This window comes from Cervus canadensis, chromosome 17, assembly GCF_019320065.1.
Source record: "Cervus canadensis isolate Bull #8, Minnesota chromosome 17, ASM1932006v1, whole genome shotgun sequence".
In the NCBI taxonomy this organism is placed as follows: domain Eukaryota; kingdom Metazoa; phylum Chordata; class Mammalia; order Artiodactyla; family Cervidae; genus Cervus; species Cervus canadensis.
The window spans coordinates 45,069,735-45,087,954 of NC_057402.1; the positions used below are offsets into that span (position 1 = coordinate 45,069,735).

At 38.9% G+C, this 18,220-nt stretch overlaps 1 protein-coding gene across 15 annotated transcripts in view; it reads left to right on the plus strand.

Moving 5' to 3' along the window:
- The window catches only part of CPEB1 (cytoplasmic polyadenylation element binding protein 1), a 110,455-nt gene that overhangs the window by 33,612 nt on the left and 58,623 nt on the right, over positions 1 to 18,220 (plus strand). Inside the window, exon 1 of one of the 15 annotated variants that reach the window (XM_043490374.1) lies at positions 14,949 to 15,052. The exons of 13 other annotated variants lie outside the window; for them this stretch is intronic. In XM_043490374.1, coding sequence (XP_043346309.1) covers positions 14,974 to 15,052 — 79 coding nt within the window. In that variant the 5' untranslated portion in view covers positions 14,949 to 14,973. Of the gene's footprint in view, positions 1 to 14,948; positions 15,053 to 18,220 lie in introns of those variants that run through there. One more of the 15 variants, XM_043490373.1, reaches the window with a different exon arrangement.

The following is an 18,220-nucleotide window of genomic DNA, read 5'->3' on the forward strand; positions in this document are numbered from 1 at the left end:
TGTGTAGATGGAAATTGCTTCTAAGAAGGAACACAAGGTTGTTGAACCCCTTGTAAGGCAGCAGACTTGTCTGTCCTTGACTGAGGAGAGGTGAGAGAGAACTTGAGAGGATGATGTGGGGCAGGGAGGGTGGGAGGGAGGCTGGAGCTGTCTGAATGCCCCTCAGTTGACGCACAGGGAAACGGTGACTTCCCCTGGTTCAGGAGACATTAAGGGAGGCTGGAGTTCTCTGGCTGGTATTGTGCCAAGACCCTGGTTGTTGTGGGCGGGGCTGGGGTGGGGCTGGGAGGTTAGGCCAGAGCTGGACCCCTCATCCAGGCAGCTCCTCACAGAGGGTGCCTGCCTCCTCAGGGGCCCTTTCCCGCTCCCCGCCTAGTCCTTTAAAATTCTGAGGAAGGAAGGAAATGGGCCTAAATGGATATGTGATTGAAACATAAATGAACTGAGTTATTGTTAAGTGTCTGTCAAGTGTGAAAATTGTTAAGATGACATTAAGGGACTTGTTAACTATGGGATGGGCCTGAGGCAGTGTCTGGAGGGAAAAGTTTCATCTTAGCTCACTGAGATGAGACCTCTCAGAGACTAGTTAAAATAGTTGGAAGCTCAGAAGAGGGATAGATAAGTTAAAGTAGTTCACAGCAAGTAAGGTGTGGGACTGAAATGCTGATTAATATTTTTTTTTACTGTAATACACATTCAGAAAAGTACACATCATAAGTGAAGAGCTCCCACTGTCTCCAGCTGAACACAGGCAGGTAACCAGCAATGCGGATCTAGATGAGCTGCCAACTTTCAGTTTAGGGCCAAAGAAGTGTATAATTGTAGCCGGATATATTGAATTTCTGGCTGAGATGGTTTCCTTTTTTATTCTGCGAGTATCATCACTAAATTATCTAAAAAGCTGTTCTGAAATAAATTTTAATATATTCAGTCCCAGCTAACAGGAGACAGCTGAAATTACTCTTGGGAAGTCTTACTTCCCATAAAATAATTTTTTTTTCTGAAACCTTTAATGTATGGCTTTAACAGTTAAATTTTTAACTTTCAGTCTGAGTATAACACTATATACAGAAAAGTATGAATGATATATACCTAAAAGTATGGTACTTTTATTAGGATAAATATGCGAATTTAGTGAGATTTCACGCACTGAACAAATCTTGTATATCCACTTGTATGTAGAGATGGTAGACCAGAAGCCCCCGGCAGCTCTACAGTCTCTGAACTAGTGAAGGGTAAACCACTGTGCTTTTAAATGCGTATGTTCTGCCTGTTTCTAAACTTACATACATAGAACCATAAATGCGTACTCTTCAGCTGTGAGATTCACCCATGTCACAGCCAGTGGCTGTGGATCATTTGTTCCCATTGCTGTACAGTATTCTGTTGTGTGAATATATTCCAGCTTATTCTACTGTTAATAGACATTTAGGGCTATTCTGAGTAGTGCTACTCTGAACATGTGTTTTGGTGAACTTACTTCTATTGGGTGTATCCTGGGAGAGTGTTGGCTGGTAGAGTATCTCTGATTTCAGCATTAATGGATGCCAGTTTATCACAGCAGTTGCACCAGTTTACACTTGTGACACTCAGACTGTCAGATGGTTTGGGTTAGTTCTACATCCTCACCAAGATTTGGTATTGTTTTTTTTCCCTTTGACTATTTTGGTGAGTATGTAGTGGCATCTCTATTGTGGTTTTAAGTTTCGTTTCCCTGATGACTTATGAACTTGAGCATCTCTTTATAATGTTTGTTGACCTTCACATATCCTCTTTCCTTAAGTGCCTCTTCAAGTCTTATATACTAATATTTCTTTAGAATTACCTGCCTTTTTCCTGTTTAGCTATAGCTATTTTTTGTATACTCTTTTATATATTCTACACTATGAGTTCTTTGTCTGATATATATAATAAACAGTCTTTTCTCCAAACCTGTGACTTGTCTTTATACTCTTAATTGGTATTTTTTAATAACATAATTTAAATTTTATGGAGTGCAGTTTATCAACTTTCAGTTATGGCTAATGCTTTGTTGTGTCCTGTTTGAGAAGTGTTTTCCTATTCCAAAGTCATGAAGATATTCTGCATTTCATTTAAAAAAACTTACTGTTTTACCTTTCAGTCTTAACATCTGCAACCTGTCTTAGATTTCATATTGTACACAATGTAGGGTGGAAGGTCAGGGTTCATTTTGTTCTGCATTGATAGCCAGTTGACCCAGCACCACGTTGGGGAAAAAAAAATCTCTTTTCACTGTACTACTGAAACCTTTCTCATAAGTCAGGCATCTGTATTACATGTGCACATCTGTTTCTGGAGACTTTTCTCTTCCATTGTTTATCTGTCCTCGTGTCTTAGAGACAATAGCTTTCTAGTTGATTTTGATACTTGGTGGTAAAGTGCTCTATCTTTGTGTTTCGTGATACTTGGTTCCTCTTGGACATTTGCATTTCCACATAGTCATGGGGTGAACGACATGACACTTCACAAGCTGAATCCATGACTATGTGAAGATGCAAAAGTTTTTGTTTATATTAAAAAATACTCTGTGTAGTTAAAAGAATACATGTAGCATATATGCTGTGATATCAACCCTAAAAGGTCTCTAGAACGATGCCCCAGAGTTCTTTTCCTTTATATTGTCTGATGTGTTTCTATATGTTGTATAATTAAAATTGCCAACTTAGATGAAATCATGGCAGGAATGCTGTTCTGGTCCTTAATTGAATGTTCTCTACCTTTAAAAATCCTACCCTTATTTAAGAGTGACTTGGTTTTCATCTCTGAAAAGCTTCTCACATGTTCTGTTGTCTGTTTGGCTCTATCAGATGGAGCAGGATCATTCTTGGCTGTTGCAGGTTGTTACTGACCCACTATGTGATGTTATAAATATAAACATGTATATTCTCTAAGTGGGGAGGTTATAGTTTTGAAGAAAAGCATATTCAGTTTGCCCATCTCATAATAAACCTACACAAAGTAAAGTGCAGATTCTGGATGCAGGTTCCTTGAGAACAAATCCTGGCGGTGCTACTGACTTGCTCTAACCTTAAAGGTTAAGTTTTCATTACACAGGAGTAGTAATAGTACACATTTATAGGATTTTTGTGATGCTTGAATAAGATACATGTATTGAATATCTAGAATAATGCCTGTAACTGCACTTACTAAATGCTGGTAGTATATGATTATGATGGTGTGTGTATATAGCATGCAGTCATGAGAGCATTGCTGTGTTGATGTATTTTTTTTTTTATTGAACTTTTTTTTTCTTTTCTTTTTTTTTTTTTTATTGAACTTTTTATTTTGTAAAAGAACCCACCTGTCAGTGCAGAAGACAGGGTTCGATCTCTGGATTGGGAAGATCGCCTGGAGGAGAGCATGGCAACCCTCTCCAGTATTCTTGCCTGGAGAATCCCATGAGCAGAGGAGCCTGGCAGGCTACAATCCATAGGGTCACACAGAGTCAGACACAACTGAAGTGACTTAATAGGACACACACAGCTTATTAACAATGCTGTGATAATTTCAGGTGGGCAGCAGAGGGACTCAGCCATACATACACTTAAATCTGTTCTCCCCCAAGCTCACCTGGGTCATGTCTTTTTAAAAGGTGAACTTCTGAGCCTTCCCTGGTGGTCCAGTGGTTAAGACTCTCCACTCCCGTTGCGGGGGGTGCAGATTCAATCACTGGTCAGAGAACTAAGATCCCACATGCTGTGCAGCGTAGCCAAAAGAAAAAATTTTTTATGTTAAATTCTGTTCGCACATTCAATGTTGATAACATCTAGGATTTTGTTTATTGTGGCAAAAATAAAATTTACCATCTAAAGTATTTTTGGGTGTACAGATCAGTGATACTAGATACATTCACATAGTTGTGCAAAAGCCACCACCATTTATCGGCCTAACCCTTCATCTTGTAAAACTGAAACTCTATACCTATTGAGCAGTAGTTCCCCATGCTTCCTTCCACTAGTTGTTGGCAGCCACCATTATACTTTGTCTTTATGGTTTTGACCAACCTCAAATATGTGGAATCATACACGTGTTTGTCTTTTTTGTGACTTGCTTATTTCAGTTAGGATAATGTCCTCAAGGTCTATCCATGTTGTAGCATATAGCAGATTTCTTCCTTTTTCAGGCTGAATAATATACTCCGTTGTACACATGCAGCACATTTTGCGTATCCATTCGTCCATCAGATGGGTACTTGGGTTGCTTGCACATTTTACCTATTGTGAGTAATGCTGCTGTGAATGAACATAGGTGTACAAGTATTTCTTTGAGATCTTGCTTTCAACTCTTTTGGGGTATATACCAAGAGGTGTAATTGCTGGGTCACACAGTAATTTGTTTTTTTAATTGCCATACTATTTTCCACAGGGGCTGTACTGTTTTTCATCATCTCCTAGTAGCCTAAGGGTTCCAATTTCTCCACACCCTCACCAACACTTTTCTCTTCTTTTTTTTTGATAGTAGCCATCCTAATGGGTGTAAGGTGGTGTCTCAAAGTCATTTTGGTTTGCATTCTCTTGTGATTAGTGTTGTTTAGCATATTTTCATGTGCTTATCAGTCATTTCTGTATCTTCTTTGTAGAAGTATCTGTTCATGCCTTTTCCCACTTTTAAATAGAGTGGTTTGGTTTCTCGTTGAGTTTTAGGAGTATCTCTCTGTATTCTGGTTGTCTATTTTCTTTTGTTACTTGTGCCTATGAAGTCATATTCAAGAAATCATTGCCAGACCCAGTGTTGTGAAAATTTTGTCCTATGTTTTCTACTAAGTTTCATTGTTTTGGGTTTTATATTTTGTTTGTTGATCCACTTTGAGTAAAGTGGCATTGGGTGAGAGTCCAACTTCATTCTTTTGCAAGTGGATGTCCAGTTCTCCAAGCACCATTTGTCGAAGGCTGTTCTTTCCCCTATTCAGTAGTCTTGGCATTCTTGTTAAAAGTCATTTGACCATGTCTGCAAGGGTTTATTTCCAGACCTTCTCTTCAGTCTGTATGTCTGTCTTTAGGCTAATACTGCACCGTTTTGGTTACCATATCTTTGTAGTAAGTTTTAAAATCAGGAAATGTTGAGTCCTGTTTTGTTGATCTTTGTCAAAATTGTTTTGACTGTTCAGGTTACTTGAGATTCCGTATGAATTTTAGGACAGGTTTTTCTGTTTTTATGACAAGTTATTGGGGTTTTGATAGGGATTTCATTGAATCATTTTGAATAGCATTAACATTTTAACAATATGAAGTCTTCCAATTCATGAATGTGGGATGTGTTTACATTTATTTATGTTATCTTTAATTTTTTTCAGCAGTGTTTTGTAGTTTTCATTTACAAGTCTTTTACCTTCTTGGTTACTTCCTAAGTATTTTATTCTTTTTGATGTTGTTATAAATGGAATTGTTTTTGTAATTTCCTTTTCAAATTGTTCATTGTGTATATGAATGCAGCTGATTTTGGTGTATTGGCTTGGTATCTGCTGGCTTTGCTGAATTCATTTATTAGCTCTAACAGCATTTTTTGTGGAGACTAGGATTTCCTGCATGTAAGAGTGTATTCTCCTCAAACAGATAATTTTACTTTTCCTTTCCAACTTGGATGCCTTTTATGTTTCTTGGTTAATTAATTGCTCTGGCTGAAACTTCCAATAATATGTTGAATAAAAGTGGTGAAAGCAGAAATCTTTGTCTTGTCCCTGATCTTAAGAGAAAAACTGTTAAATCTTTCACCATTGAATATGATGTTTTCTGTGGGTTTTACATATATGGTGTTTATTATGTGAAGGTAATTTCATTCTGTTCCTATTCTGTTAAAAAAGAGGGTTTGTTCAGGAATTTTGATAACATTTATTTACTTATTTGACTGCATTAGGCCTTAGTTGCAGTTAGGGTGTTGCTTTGAGATCTTTCTTGTTTTTAATGTCATCTTTTCTAGATACAGATTTCCTTCATTGCACCGCTTTTGCTGTGGCCCTTAAGTCTTTGTATGTTGTGTTTTTGTTCTCATTTGTCTCTGAATGGTTCTCATTTCCCTTCTCAGTTCTTCTTTGATACCTTGGTTGTTTAAAAGTGTTACTCATGGAGAAGGAAGTGGCAACCCACTCCAGTGTTCTTGCCTGGAGAATCCCAGGGATGGGGTCGCACAGAGTCGGACACGACTGAAGTGACTTAGCAGTAGCAGTAGCAGTGAAGTCTACTACTACTTTATTTAGAGGATAGGTGTAAGTGAGAGCAGGAGAGAGTGGGGTAGACACGCCTGTCCCTGCTTTCCTCATCCCATCTGGACCCTTCTTTGCCCTCGAATCTATTCCTCCCTTTCCCCAGCAGTCTATTTATTAACTAGCAAGAGGGCAAATAAGGGATCTTCTAGGATTGATTTTGCTAATTTTTTTGAGGATACTGAGCACCATTTCACCATATTCTGTACCCTTATCTGACAGTCCCTCCCAGAACTGAGTTTTCTTTTCATCCAGGGTTCAGAAGGAAAAACAAAAAACAAATCATATCATCACGCACCAATAAAAAGTAAGCTGTCCAGATGGAAATAAAATCTAATTAGGCAATTAAAAAAAAAAGTGTTACTCAGTTTTCACAGTTTTGTGAATTTTTCAGTTTCAGTTTTGTTACTGATTTCTATGTCCATCCTGTAACAACAGGGAGAAGATACTTTGTATGATATCTTTAAAAATCTATGGAGACTTTATTTGTTGCCTGAAGTATGGAAAATGTCCCATAGGCACTTGGTAACATGTATTTGTGGTTGGGTAGAGTGTACCATAAGCTTTCCAGGTGGCACTAGTGGTGAAGAATCTATCTGCCAGTGCAGGAGACACAAGATGAGTAGTTTTGATTCCTGGGTGGTGAAGATCCCCTGGATGAGGAAAATGGCAACCCATTCCGTATTCTTCCCTGAAAATTTCCATCGACAAGAGAAGCCTGGCGGGCTACAGTCCATGGGGTTGCAGAGTCTGACATGACTGAACACAGTGAATGTTCCATATATGTCTGTTAAATCTAATTGGTTAATTTTGTTGTTCAGCTGCTGTACTTTCTTATTTAAATATCTTCTGTTATTTATTCAGTATTCTGAGTGGGATATTTAAGTCTCTGTTATTGTAGAACTATTTCTCTCTCTTCAGTTCTTAGGTTTTGCTTCATATATTTTGATAATAATTATATATTGTGTAGTTATACTGAGGGTTTTATTAACATATAAAGTCTTGTCTTATCTGTATTAACTTTTTCTTAACTTAGTCTGTTTTGTCTGCCATTAGTGTGGCCACCCCTGCTCTCTTCTGATGACTGTTTGTATGTAATATCTTTTTATGTTCTTTCACTTTCCTTCTGTTTCTGTCTTTGGATCTCAAGTGAGGCTCTTGTAGATGAGACCGATGGGATCAACTGTTTTTATCCATTCTGCATATCTCTGTTTTTTGATTGGAGAGTTTAATCCATTTACATCATTTAATTGCTGAGAAGGAGAAGACTGAGATCAAATTGCCAACATCCATTGGATCATAGAATAAGCAAGAGAATTCCAGAAAAACATATGCTTCATTGACCACGGTAAAGCCTTTGACTGTGTGGATCACAACAAACTGTGGAAAATTCTTAAAGAGATGAGAATACCAGATCACCTTACCTGCCTCCTGCAAAACCTGTATGCAGGTCAAGAAGCAACAATTAGAGCCAGACCTGGAACAATGGACTGGTTTCAAATAGGGAAAAGAGTACATCAAGGCTGTATATTGTCACCCTGCTTATTTAACTTATATGTAAAGTACATCATGCAAAATACCGGGCTGGATGAAGCACAAGCTGAAATCAGGATCAGAGGGAGAAATATCAGTAACCTCAGAGATGCACATCTGCATCTCTTTCTGCCACCCTTATGGCAGAAAGTGAAGAACTAAAGGGCCTCCTCATGAAAGTGACAGAGGAGAGTGAAAAAGCTGGCTTAAAACTCAACATTCAGAAAGCGAGTTCATGGCGTCCAGTCCCATCACTTCATGGCAAATAGATGGGGAAACAGTGGAAATGGTGATGGACTTAATTTTCTTGGGCTCCAAAATCAATGCAGATGGTGACTGCAGCCTTTAAATTAAAAGATGCTTGCTCCTTGGATGAAAAGCTGTGACCAACTTAGCATATAAAAAAGGAGAGATGTTAATTTGCCAACACAGGTCCACATAGTCAAAGCTATAGTTTTTCCAGTAATCATGTGTGGATGTGAGAGTTGGACCATAAAGAAGGCTGAGTGCCAAAAGATTGATGCTTTTGAACTGTGGTGTTGGAGAAGACTCATGAGAGTCCCTTGGTCTACAAGGAGATCAAACCAGACAATCCTAAAGGAGATCAACCCTGAATATTCACTGGAAGGACTGATGGTGAAGGTGAAGCTCCAGTATTTTGGCCACCTGATGTGAAGAGCTGATTCATTAGAGAAGACCCTGATGCTGGGAAAGATTGAAGGCAGGAGGAGAAGGGGACAACAGAGGACAATATGGTTAGATGGCATCACCGACTCAATGGATATGAGTTTGAACAAGCTCTGGGAGATGGTGAAGGACAGGGAAGCCTGGCGTGCTACAGTCCATGGGGTCGCAAAGTGTCGGACATGACTGAGCGACTGGAAAACAACAACAAAGGAGAAGACTGACTTTTACCATTTTTCCTATATGCCTTATAGCCTTTTGTCTCTCATTTCCTGCATTCTTATCCTCTGTGTTTAGTTGATGTTTTTGTAGTGACATGTTTAAATTCCTTCTTAATTTTTTGGTGTGTAAATTCCGTAGCTATTTTTGTGGTTGCCATGGGGATTACATTTAATGTCAAAGTTATAAGACTATAATTTGAGTTTACAGCAGCTTAACTTCAATAACATAGAAAAACTTCTGCTCTTTTGCAGCTCTGTCACCACCCCTTTCCGTTTTTGATGTCATAAAATCATGTCTTTATATTAGTGTATACCTCAAAAGATAAACTGAAAATTCTTTCAGATGTGTTAGTCCCCTAAATTGTGTAGACAATAAGATTGAGAGTTATAAACAAAAGTTACAGTAATATTAGCTTTTACATTGTTTTTTTCCCTTAAATGTAGGGCTTCCCTGGTGGCTCAGAGGTTAAAGTGTCTGCCTGCAATGCGGGAGACCTGGGTTTGATCCCTGGGTTGGGAAGATCCCCTGGAGAAGGAAATGGCAATCCACTCCAGTATTCTTGCCTGGAGAATCCCATGGACGGAGGAGCCTGGTGGGCTATAGTCCACCGGGTCGCAAAGAGTTGGACATGACTGAGCAATTTAACTAACTTAAATCATGTAGAAAAAGGGTACAGCTACCAACCGTTAACAGTCATGCTTGCTTTTGTAATTGCCTATATATTTCCCTGTATTGAGATCTTTTTTCCTCCATGTGGTTTCAGGTTACTGTCCAGTGTCCTTTCATTTCCCCTTGCTGGGCTGTTTTGAGCATTTCTTACAGGGCAGGTTGGTCACAAGCTCCCTCAGCTTTTGTTTATCTGGACATATCTTGATTTCTCCCTCACTTTTGAAGGACAGTTTTGCTGGATACAGGATTCTCAGTTGAGAATTCTTTTTCTTTTAACAGTTTGACTCTCAGCCCTCAGTTTTCTGGCCTCAATGGCTTCTGATAAGAAATCTGTTGATGATCTTATTGAGGATCCTTGTATGTGATGATTTGCTTCTCTCTGCTCCTTTTAAGGTCCTCTGTGTCTTTGTCTCTTAAAAATTTGATTATAATGTGGCTTGGTGTGAGTCTCTTAGAGTTTACCTCACTTGGAGTTTTTCTACTTTCATTGTTTATATTCATTTTAATCAAATTTCAGAAGTTCCCAACCATTATCTCTTCAGATAATTCTCTCTGCCTCCGTCCCCACATCCCCTCCTTCTCCTGGGCTTCTAAGGATGAATTTGTTAGTCTACTTGATGGTGTCCCACATGTCCCTGGTGTTCTGTTCACTTACCTTAAATCTTTTTTAAAAAATATTTATTTACTTTTTGGCTGTGGTGGGTCTTCGTTGTGGTGCACAGGCTTTCTCTAGTTGTGGCGAGTCGAGGCTACTCTCTAGTTGTGGTACGTGGGCTTCTCATTGCAGTGGCTTCTTCCATTGCAGAGCACAGGCTCCAGAGTGCATGGGCTTAGCTGCAGCACGTAGGATCTTAGTTCCCAGACCAGGGATAGAACACATGCCCTTGCATTGCAAGGTAAATTCTTAATCACTGGACCGTGAGGGAAATCCCTTAAATCTTTTTTCTTTCTGTTCTTAAGTCTTGACAGTTTTCATTGTGCTATGTGTAGGTTCACTGATTCTTCAGCTTGGTCAAATGTGCTGTTGAAACTATCTAGGGAAATTTTCATTTCAGTTAGTGCATTTTTCAGTTGCAGAATTTCTTTCTTTTTTTTTTTTTTTTTTTTGTAGGTTTTCTTTCTCTCTCTCTCTCTCTCTTTCTCTTTCTTTCTCTCTTTGTCCATGCTGTGCAACTTGTGGGATCTGAGTTCTCTGACCAGGGATTGAACTTGAGCCCTTGGCAATGAGAGTTCAGTGTCCTAACCACCAGACTGCCAGGAAATTCTAGGTTTTCTCTCTATTGACATTTCCATTATTCATTTCACACATTGTTTTCTTGACTTTCTCTACATTCTTTTTTAGTTCTTTGAGTATTTTCAAGATCATTGTTTAAGTTCTTTGGCATATTTGCTATTAGGTCTTTTTCAGGGACAGTTTTACTGATTTTCCTTTGAATGGGCCATACTGTCCTATTTCTTTGTATACCTTGTGATTTTTTTTCATTGGATGCTGTATGTTTGACTCTAATAATATGATAAGTCTGGAAAATTAATTCTCCTCCTTCCCCATAGTTTGCTCTTTTTTATGGTTTTGCTTTGTTTTGATTATTGTAGCCTGCTTCTGTCAAGGATCAGCCTGAGGTGTCTTCTCAGGTGTTTATTGAGCCTTTCCCTGGGCACATGCAGCCGCATTCTAATTTTCCCCATACATGCAGTTGTTTTAGAATGCACTCGTCTTTAATATCTGGCTCCCATGAGAAAAAGTGAAAAATAAAGGATGAAAGTGGGAGGCAGGGTTGGGGGAATGGCACCAACCCATTTAATCTTCTGCAAGCCCCTTCAGCTGGAGGCGGCGGGCTGCAGCAATTGGATAGTGCGACAGCAAGGTGCAAGAGTGGCTACCTACCATGCCTCTGGACCTTTGTGATCAGAAGGGGCAGTCAGTGATCAGAGCACAGATTGTAGTATTTGCAGGAGATGGTCCTTTTTGCGTACTCTTACTCCCACAAACTGTGTCCTAACTGTTACAGGAACATGTGGGCATAGATGGCTTTTACTGTGCTGAGAGCTGAAATTGACTAAAATTAACAGCAATTTACCTTCTGAGTTTTGCCTTTGAAGTTGCAAACCTTCAACAGACTCCAGGGTCCTGAAATAGTCGCATCCTTATAGATTCAGCTAGTACAGTTGTTGCCTAGCTGGTGAGACAGATTCCTGGTGCTTCTTCCTCTTCTGTCTTCCCAGAACCCTCCTAACACTTAGGATTTTAGTTGTAGTTTTAATATGTGTGATATGCATACATCATGTATTTAGATTTTAGTAACTTCCACTGGTTTCTTAGATTATCATTTTTTACTTGATTCATTTTTGGACTGGTTTGCTTGACTTTCCTAAATTAAGGGTAGCATACTTATCTAGGAAATTGCTAAAGCCATTGTACACACTAATAAATTATACAGTACCCACATAAGTACTGCTTACATTACCAGTACCCCCAAAGACCCCCATGTTTTCCCTAAAACATTTCCCTTTCTCCAGATACAACCATTATTTTTCTGTGTTTTCCTTGATGTATGTTATTCCCATGCCTATAAAACTAAAATGTGTCTAAAATTTGAACTTTATTATATGCTTTTATGAAACTCATCCATGTTGCATGCAACTGTAATTTGTTAACATTGATGGCTGTATACAGTGTCATGAAATACCTAACAGTTTTTCAGTTTTGATGTTCAGCATTTAGGTTGTTTCTAGTTTGGGGCTGTTAAACAGTGATGGAATGAATTTTATTGGGCATGAGTCCTGGCACGCAAGCTCCCTAAGTTTTATTTTATTTTATTTTTTTAAACATTTATTTTTATTCATTTGGCTGCATAGAGTCTTAGTTGTGGCATGTGGGATCTAGTTCCCTGACCAGGGATCGAACCCAGCCCCCCTGTATCAGGAGCGCAGAGTCTTAGCCACTGGACCACCAGGGAATTCCCGCTCCCTAAGTTTTAGATTCTTTAAAATTAATAGATAATTCCAAACTTTCCCCAAAGAGGCTGTGTATTTTATAGTGCTTTCCCACCAGCAGGGTGTGTTAGTGCCAGCTGCTTCATACCAGCATCAAGTACTGAAATTATCAACTCTTCTTCATGTAGCTGTTCTCGTTATGGTTTAAAGTTTGTATCTTCCAAATACCTACTGAGGTTTTAACATGTGCATGCTGTTGTTGGCCACTTCAGATGCTGTTCTGCCATGTAGTTATGCAGAGTTGTGGATGCTGTTCTCGGCTGGGTGAGTCAGATTTGTAGGCAATGTTTATTCTGGCGGAGACCTTTGTTGGATTCATGCATTGCTAATATTACCTGCATTTGGGGCTTATCTTTTTAGTCTCCTCATGTTGTCTTTTGATGAGGAGAAGTTCTTCATTTTAAGATGGTTCCAATTAATTGATTTTTTAAATTTTCAGTTAGCATTTTCATGCCATACTTCAGAAATCTTTCTCTTTTTTGAGGAAATGAGGATGTTTCTTGTATTAATCTTTGAGAAGCCTTCTTGGTTGACTCTTTGGATAATATTGTAGATGGAATTATTTAAAAATTTGTTTCCTAATTATTTTCTAGTACATAGAAAAACTTTTTGCATATTACCTTCAGTGAACTTGATAAGTTTACTTCATAAACTTGCTAAACACCAACAAGAGTTTACTTATAGATTGTTAAGGAATTTTCTGTGTACACAAATACGTTGTCTGCAGAGTATGAATGTTTTGTTCTTCCTTCCCAGTCCTTCTACTTTTTTCCCATTACTTATTTCACTGGCTTCGGTTATGCGGTAGAATGTTGAATAGAAGTGACAATAACAAACATCTTTTGTTTTGTTTCCAGTCTTGTGGGAAGGGTTACAGGAATGGGCATCTTCAACATTTCACCATTAAGTATTAGCTGAAGTTTTTAGATAGTCTTTTACTTGGCTAAGGAAATTAATTTATTTTTAGAATTTGCTGAGAAGGCTTTTTGAAAGTCATGATTGGGTGTTAAATGATTTCAGGTTTTCCTGCATCTGTTCATTTGACTTTTCTCATTCTAAAAAAAAAAAATATGTGGGTTTGGGACATTCCTGGTGGTCCAGTGGTTGAGAATCTGCCTTTCAATGCAGGGGATGCAGTTCCATCCCTTGTCGGAGAACTTGAGATCCCATGTGCTGCAGGATAACTAAACCTGCAACAAGAGATGCCTGCGTGCTGCAGTGAAGACCCAGCAGAGCCAAAAAATTTAAAGCAATTTAAAAACAAAACACGTGTAGATAACATTTAGAAAAGAATACCCAAGTAAACCCAACTTGGCATTAAACCACACTTGGAATAAACACAACTTGGTGATTAAGTATTTTATTTAGTGTATTGCTGGAATTGATTTGCAAATGTTGTCTTTAGGATTTTTGTATTAATACATTTAAGAGATCAGCTTGTAATTTTCCTTCCTTAAAATATCTTGGTATCAGGGTTATACTGGCCTCTTGAAACAAATGAGAAAGTTCCTTTTTCTCCTGTTCTTTGGGAGAAAGTTTGTACAGTTTACAGTACTTGTCCTTAAATTTTGGTTTTATTTAGTGGGGAAACAACCTATGCCTGGAGTGTTTTGTTTATTTTTTATTTTTTGAGGGAATGGTTTAAATTATGGGTTCAGTTTTTTCTTAACTAGATAAAGAATTATTTATATACTTTTTCTCTTAAGTTTTGGTAAGTTGAGTTTTTCTAGGAATTTCTCCATTACATTTAAAATTTCAGGTTCATTGGCATAAATTTATATATAATAGCCATTCTTTGTTTTAAAGTTACCAGTATTCTTTATTTCCTTTTACTTACTCAAGCATAATTGACATTTACAATGTTACTAAATTTAGGTATATAACCGTATTTGATATTTGTATTTATATTGTGAGGTGATCACCACAGTAAGTCTAGGTAACATATCCTCATACATAGTTACAGAATTTTTTCCTGTGATGAGAACTTCTAAGGTTTATTCTCTTAGCAGATTTAAAATATGCAGTGCTGCTGCCTCTGTTTAGGCGCTAAGTCATGTCCGACTCTTTGCAACCCCGTGAACTGTAGCCAGCCAAGCTCCTCTGTCCATGGGATTTCCCAGACAAGAATACCGGAGTGGGTTGCCATTTCCTTCTCCAGGGGATCTTCTTGACCCAGGGATCTAACCCACGCCTCCTCCTTGGCAGGCAGATTGTTTACTGCTGAGCCAACTGTGGTTACCAGGCTGTACATTACATCCCTTTGACTTATTTTGTAATTGGAAGTTGATACCTTTTGATTTTCTTCACTCATTCCCCATTTCTTCCCACCCCACATCTGACAATCTCCAATCTGTCTTTGTATCTGTGAAGTTGGTGGCAATATTTTTTTTTCATTTTTATATTCCATGTGTAAGTGAGATCATGTAATAGTTGTCCTTGTCTGACTTATTTCCCTTAGCATAATGCCCTCCACACATGTTGTCACAAATGGCAAGATTTCTTTTTTAATATTCGGGCTTCCTTGGTGGCTCGGACGGTAAAGAATATGCCAGCAATGTGGGAGACCTGGTTTTGACCCCTGGGTTGGGAAGATGCCCTGCAAGAGGGCATGGTGACCCACTCCAGTGTTCTTGCCTGGAGAATCTCCATGGATGGAGGAGCCTGGTGGGCTACAGTCCATGGGTTGCAGAGTGGGACACGACTGTGCAACTAAGCAGCAGCAATATTCTGGTGAATATTCTATTTACATTATATTTATCCATTTATCTATTGATAGGCCCTTTGGTTGTGTCCATATTTTGGCTCTTGTAACTAATGCTGCAGTGAACCTTTGGGGGTGCATGTGTCTTTTCAAGTTGTGTTTTCATTTTCTTCAGATAAATAACCAGAAATAGAATTTCAAGATCATATGATAGGTCCAGTTTTAATTTTTAAACCTCCATACTGTTTCCTATAATGGCTATACCAGTTCCCAACTACAGTGCACAGGGGTTCCTTTTCTCCACATCCTCACCAACACTCATTATTTCTTATCTTTTTGATAATAACCCTTCTAACAAGTGTGAGGTGATAACTCATTATGGTTTGGGCTTGCATTTTCCTGATGATTAGTGATGTGTAAAGCATCTTTTCATATACCTTTTGGCCATCTGTGTATCTTCTCTGTAAAATGTCTGTTTTGGTCCTCTGCCCATTTTTTTCTTTAAAAAATTTTTTTTTTTGGCTTTTAAGTTGTATATATTTTCTATGTATTTTGAACATTAACCTCTTACCAGATATATGATTTGCAAATACTTTCTTCCAGTCAGTAGATCAGTGTTTCATTTTGTTGCCAGTATATTTACTGACATCTTGACAATGATAATCTGTACTTTTTTTTCCTTTTAATTTATTGTTTTAAAGATGAACTTTTGGCTTTGAATTTTGTACCCCACACTAGTGTATTTTTATGTCAGTCAGTTTTTTTCTTTTCTTCCTGTTGCTTTCTTTGGGTTTTATTTATTGTTGTTGTTCTAAGTTCTTGAAGTGGACGTACTTAGAGTATGGTATTTTAGATACCATATATAATGGTTGACACATATATAATGTGTTGACCATTTTAAAATGTACAATTCATTGATTTTAGTGTACTCAGAAAATTGTGAAACCATATCACTCCTTTCTTAGTTCCAGAACATTTTCATCACATCAAAAAGAAGACCCCATACCTATTAAATGTCACTCCTATCTACCATTCTCCCATACCTTGGCACCATTAATATGCTTTTAATCTCGATGGATTTGCCTACCCTGGGTATTTCATGTATGGAATGATGGAATATTTGGTCTTTTATGTTGGGCTTCTTTCACTTAGCATAGTATTTTCAACATCATCCATGTTGTACCATGAATCAGAACATCATTCCTCATTCTGGTTGAATAATATTTCATAATATGGACTTGTCACATTTTCTTTATCCATTCATCAAAACGACTGTTTTGGGTTGTTTCTGCTTTTGGCTATCATGAATAACACTGTTAAGAACATTTATACAGAAGTTTTACATGGAAATATGTTTTCAGTTTTCTTAGGTACATACCTAGAGTGAGTTTTTGAGAGCTTGTTTGGAGGTTCTAGCAGGGGAGCGCAGCTACTCGTATACCCTTGACCGAAGACCGGTCCTCCTCTATCTGGGGTGGTCGTCCTCTTCAACCGAGCGCGCAACTTCAGGAGGGACGCACATGGAGCGGTGAGGGAGGAAGGGGACACCCGCCTAGCCAGCCAGATCAGCCGAATCAACCCTGGCGATCAGTGGGGTGACAGATGTCGCAACCAGATCGCCCTCAGATCCTAGAGTGAGTTTTTGGGTCATGTAGTATCTCACTGTTTAACTTTGTGATAAACTGCCAAACTGTTTTCCAAAGCAGCTGCCACATTCTACTTTCCAACCAGCAATGTATGAGGGTTTTGATATCCTCATCAGTACTTTTAATCATCTTTTTTGTTATAGCCATTAGTAGGTCAGTTTTCATCACAATCCCAAAGAAAGGCAATGCCAAAGAACGCTCAAACTACCGCACAATTACAGTTGTCTCACATGCTTGTGAAGTAATGCTTAAAATTCTCCAAGCCAGGCTTCAGCAATACATGAACTATGTACTTCCAGATGTTCAAGCTGGTTTTAGAAAAGGCAGAGGAACCAGAGATCAAATTGCCAACATCCAATGGATCATCGAAAAAGCAAGAGAGTTCCAGAAAAACATCTATTTCTGCTTTATTGACTATGCCAAAAGCTTTGACTGTGTGGATCACAGTAAACTGTGGAAAATTCTGAAAGAGATGGGAATACCAGACCACCTGACCTGCCTCTTGAGAAACCTGTATGCAGGTCAGGAAGCAACAGTTAGAACTGGACATGGAACAACAGACTGGTTCCAAATTGGAAAAGGAGTACAGCAAGGCTGTATATTGTCACCCTGCTTATTTAACTTATATGCAGAGTACATCATGAGAAACGCTGGGCCGGAGGAAGCCCAAGCTGGAATCCAGATTGCCGGGAGAAATATCAGTAACCTCAGATATGCAGATGACACCACCCTTATGGCAGAAAGTGAAGAAGAACTAAAGAGCCTCTTGATGAAAGTGAAAGAGGAGAGTGAAAAAGTTGGTTTAAAGTTCAACATTGAGAAAACTAAGATCATGGCATCTGCTGCCATCACTTGATGGCAGATAGATGGGGAAACAGTGGCTGACTTTATTTTTCTGGGCTCCCAAATCACTGCAGATGGTGATTGCAGCAATGAAATTAAAAGGCGCTTACTCCTTGGAAGGAAAGTTACGACCAACCTAGACAGCATATTAGAAAGCAGAGACATTACTTTGCCAACAAAGGTCTGTCTGGTCAAGGCTATGGTTTTTCCAGTGGTCATGTATGGATGTGAGAGTTGGCCTATAAAGAAAGCTGAGCACCGAAGAATTGATGCTTTTGAACTGGGGTGTTGGAGAAGACTCTTGAGAGTCCCTTGGACTGCAAGGAGATCCAACCAGTCCATCCTAAAGGAGATCAGTCCTGGGTTTCTTCAGAAGGACTGATGCTGAAGCTGAACCTCCAATACTTTGGCCACCCGATGTGAAGAGTTGACTCATTGGAAAAGACCCTGATGCTGGGAGGGATTGGGGGCAGGAGGAGAAGGGGACGACAGAGGATGAGATGGTTGGATGGCATCATCGACTCGATGGACATGGGTTTGGGTGGACTCCAGGAGTTGGTGGTGGACAGGGAGGCCTGGTGTGCTGCGGTTCATGGGGTCGCAGAGTCGGACACGACTTGGCGACTGAACTGAACTAGTGGGTGTGAAATGTTATCTCAAATGAGATAACATTTGATTTTTCCAATGATGTTGAGCTTATTGGCTATT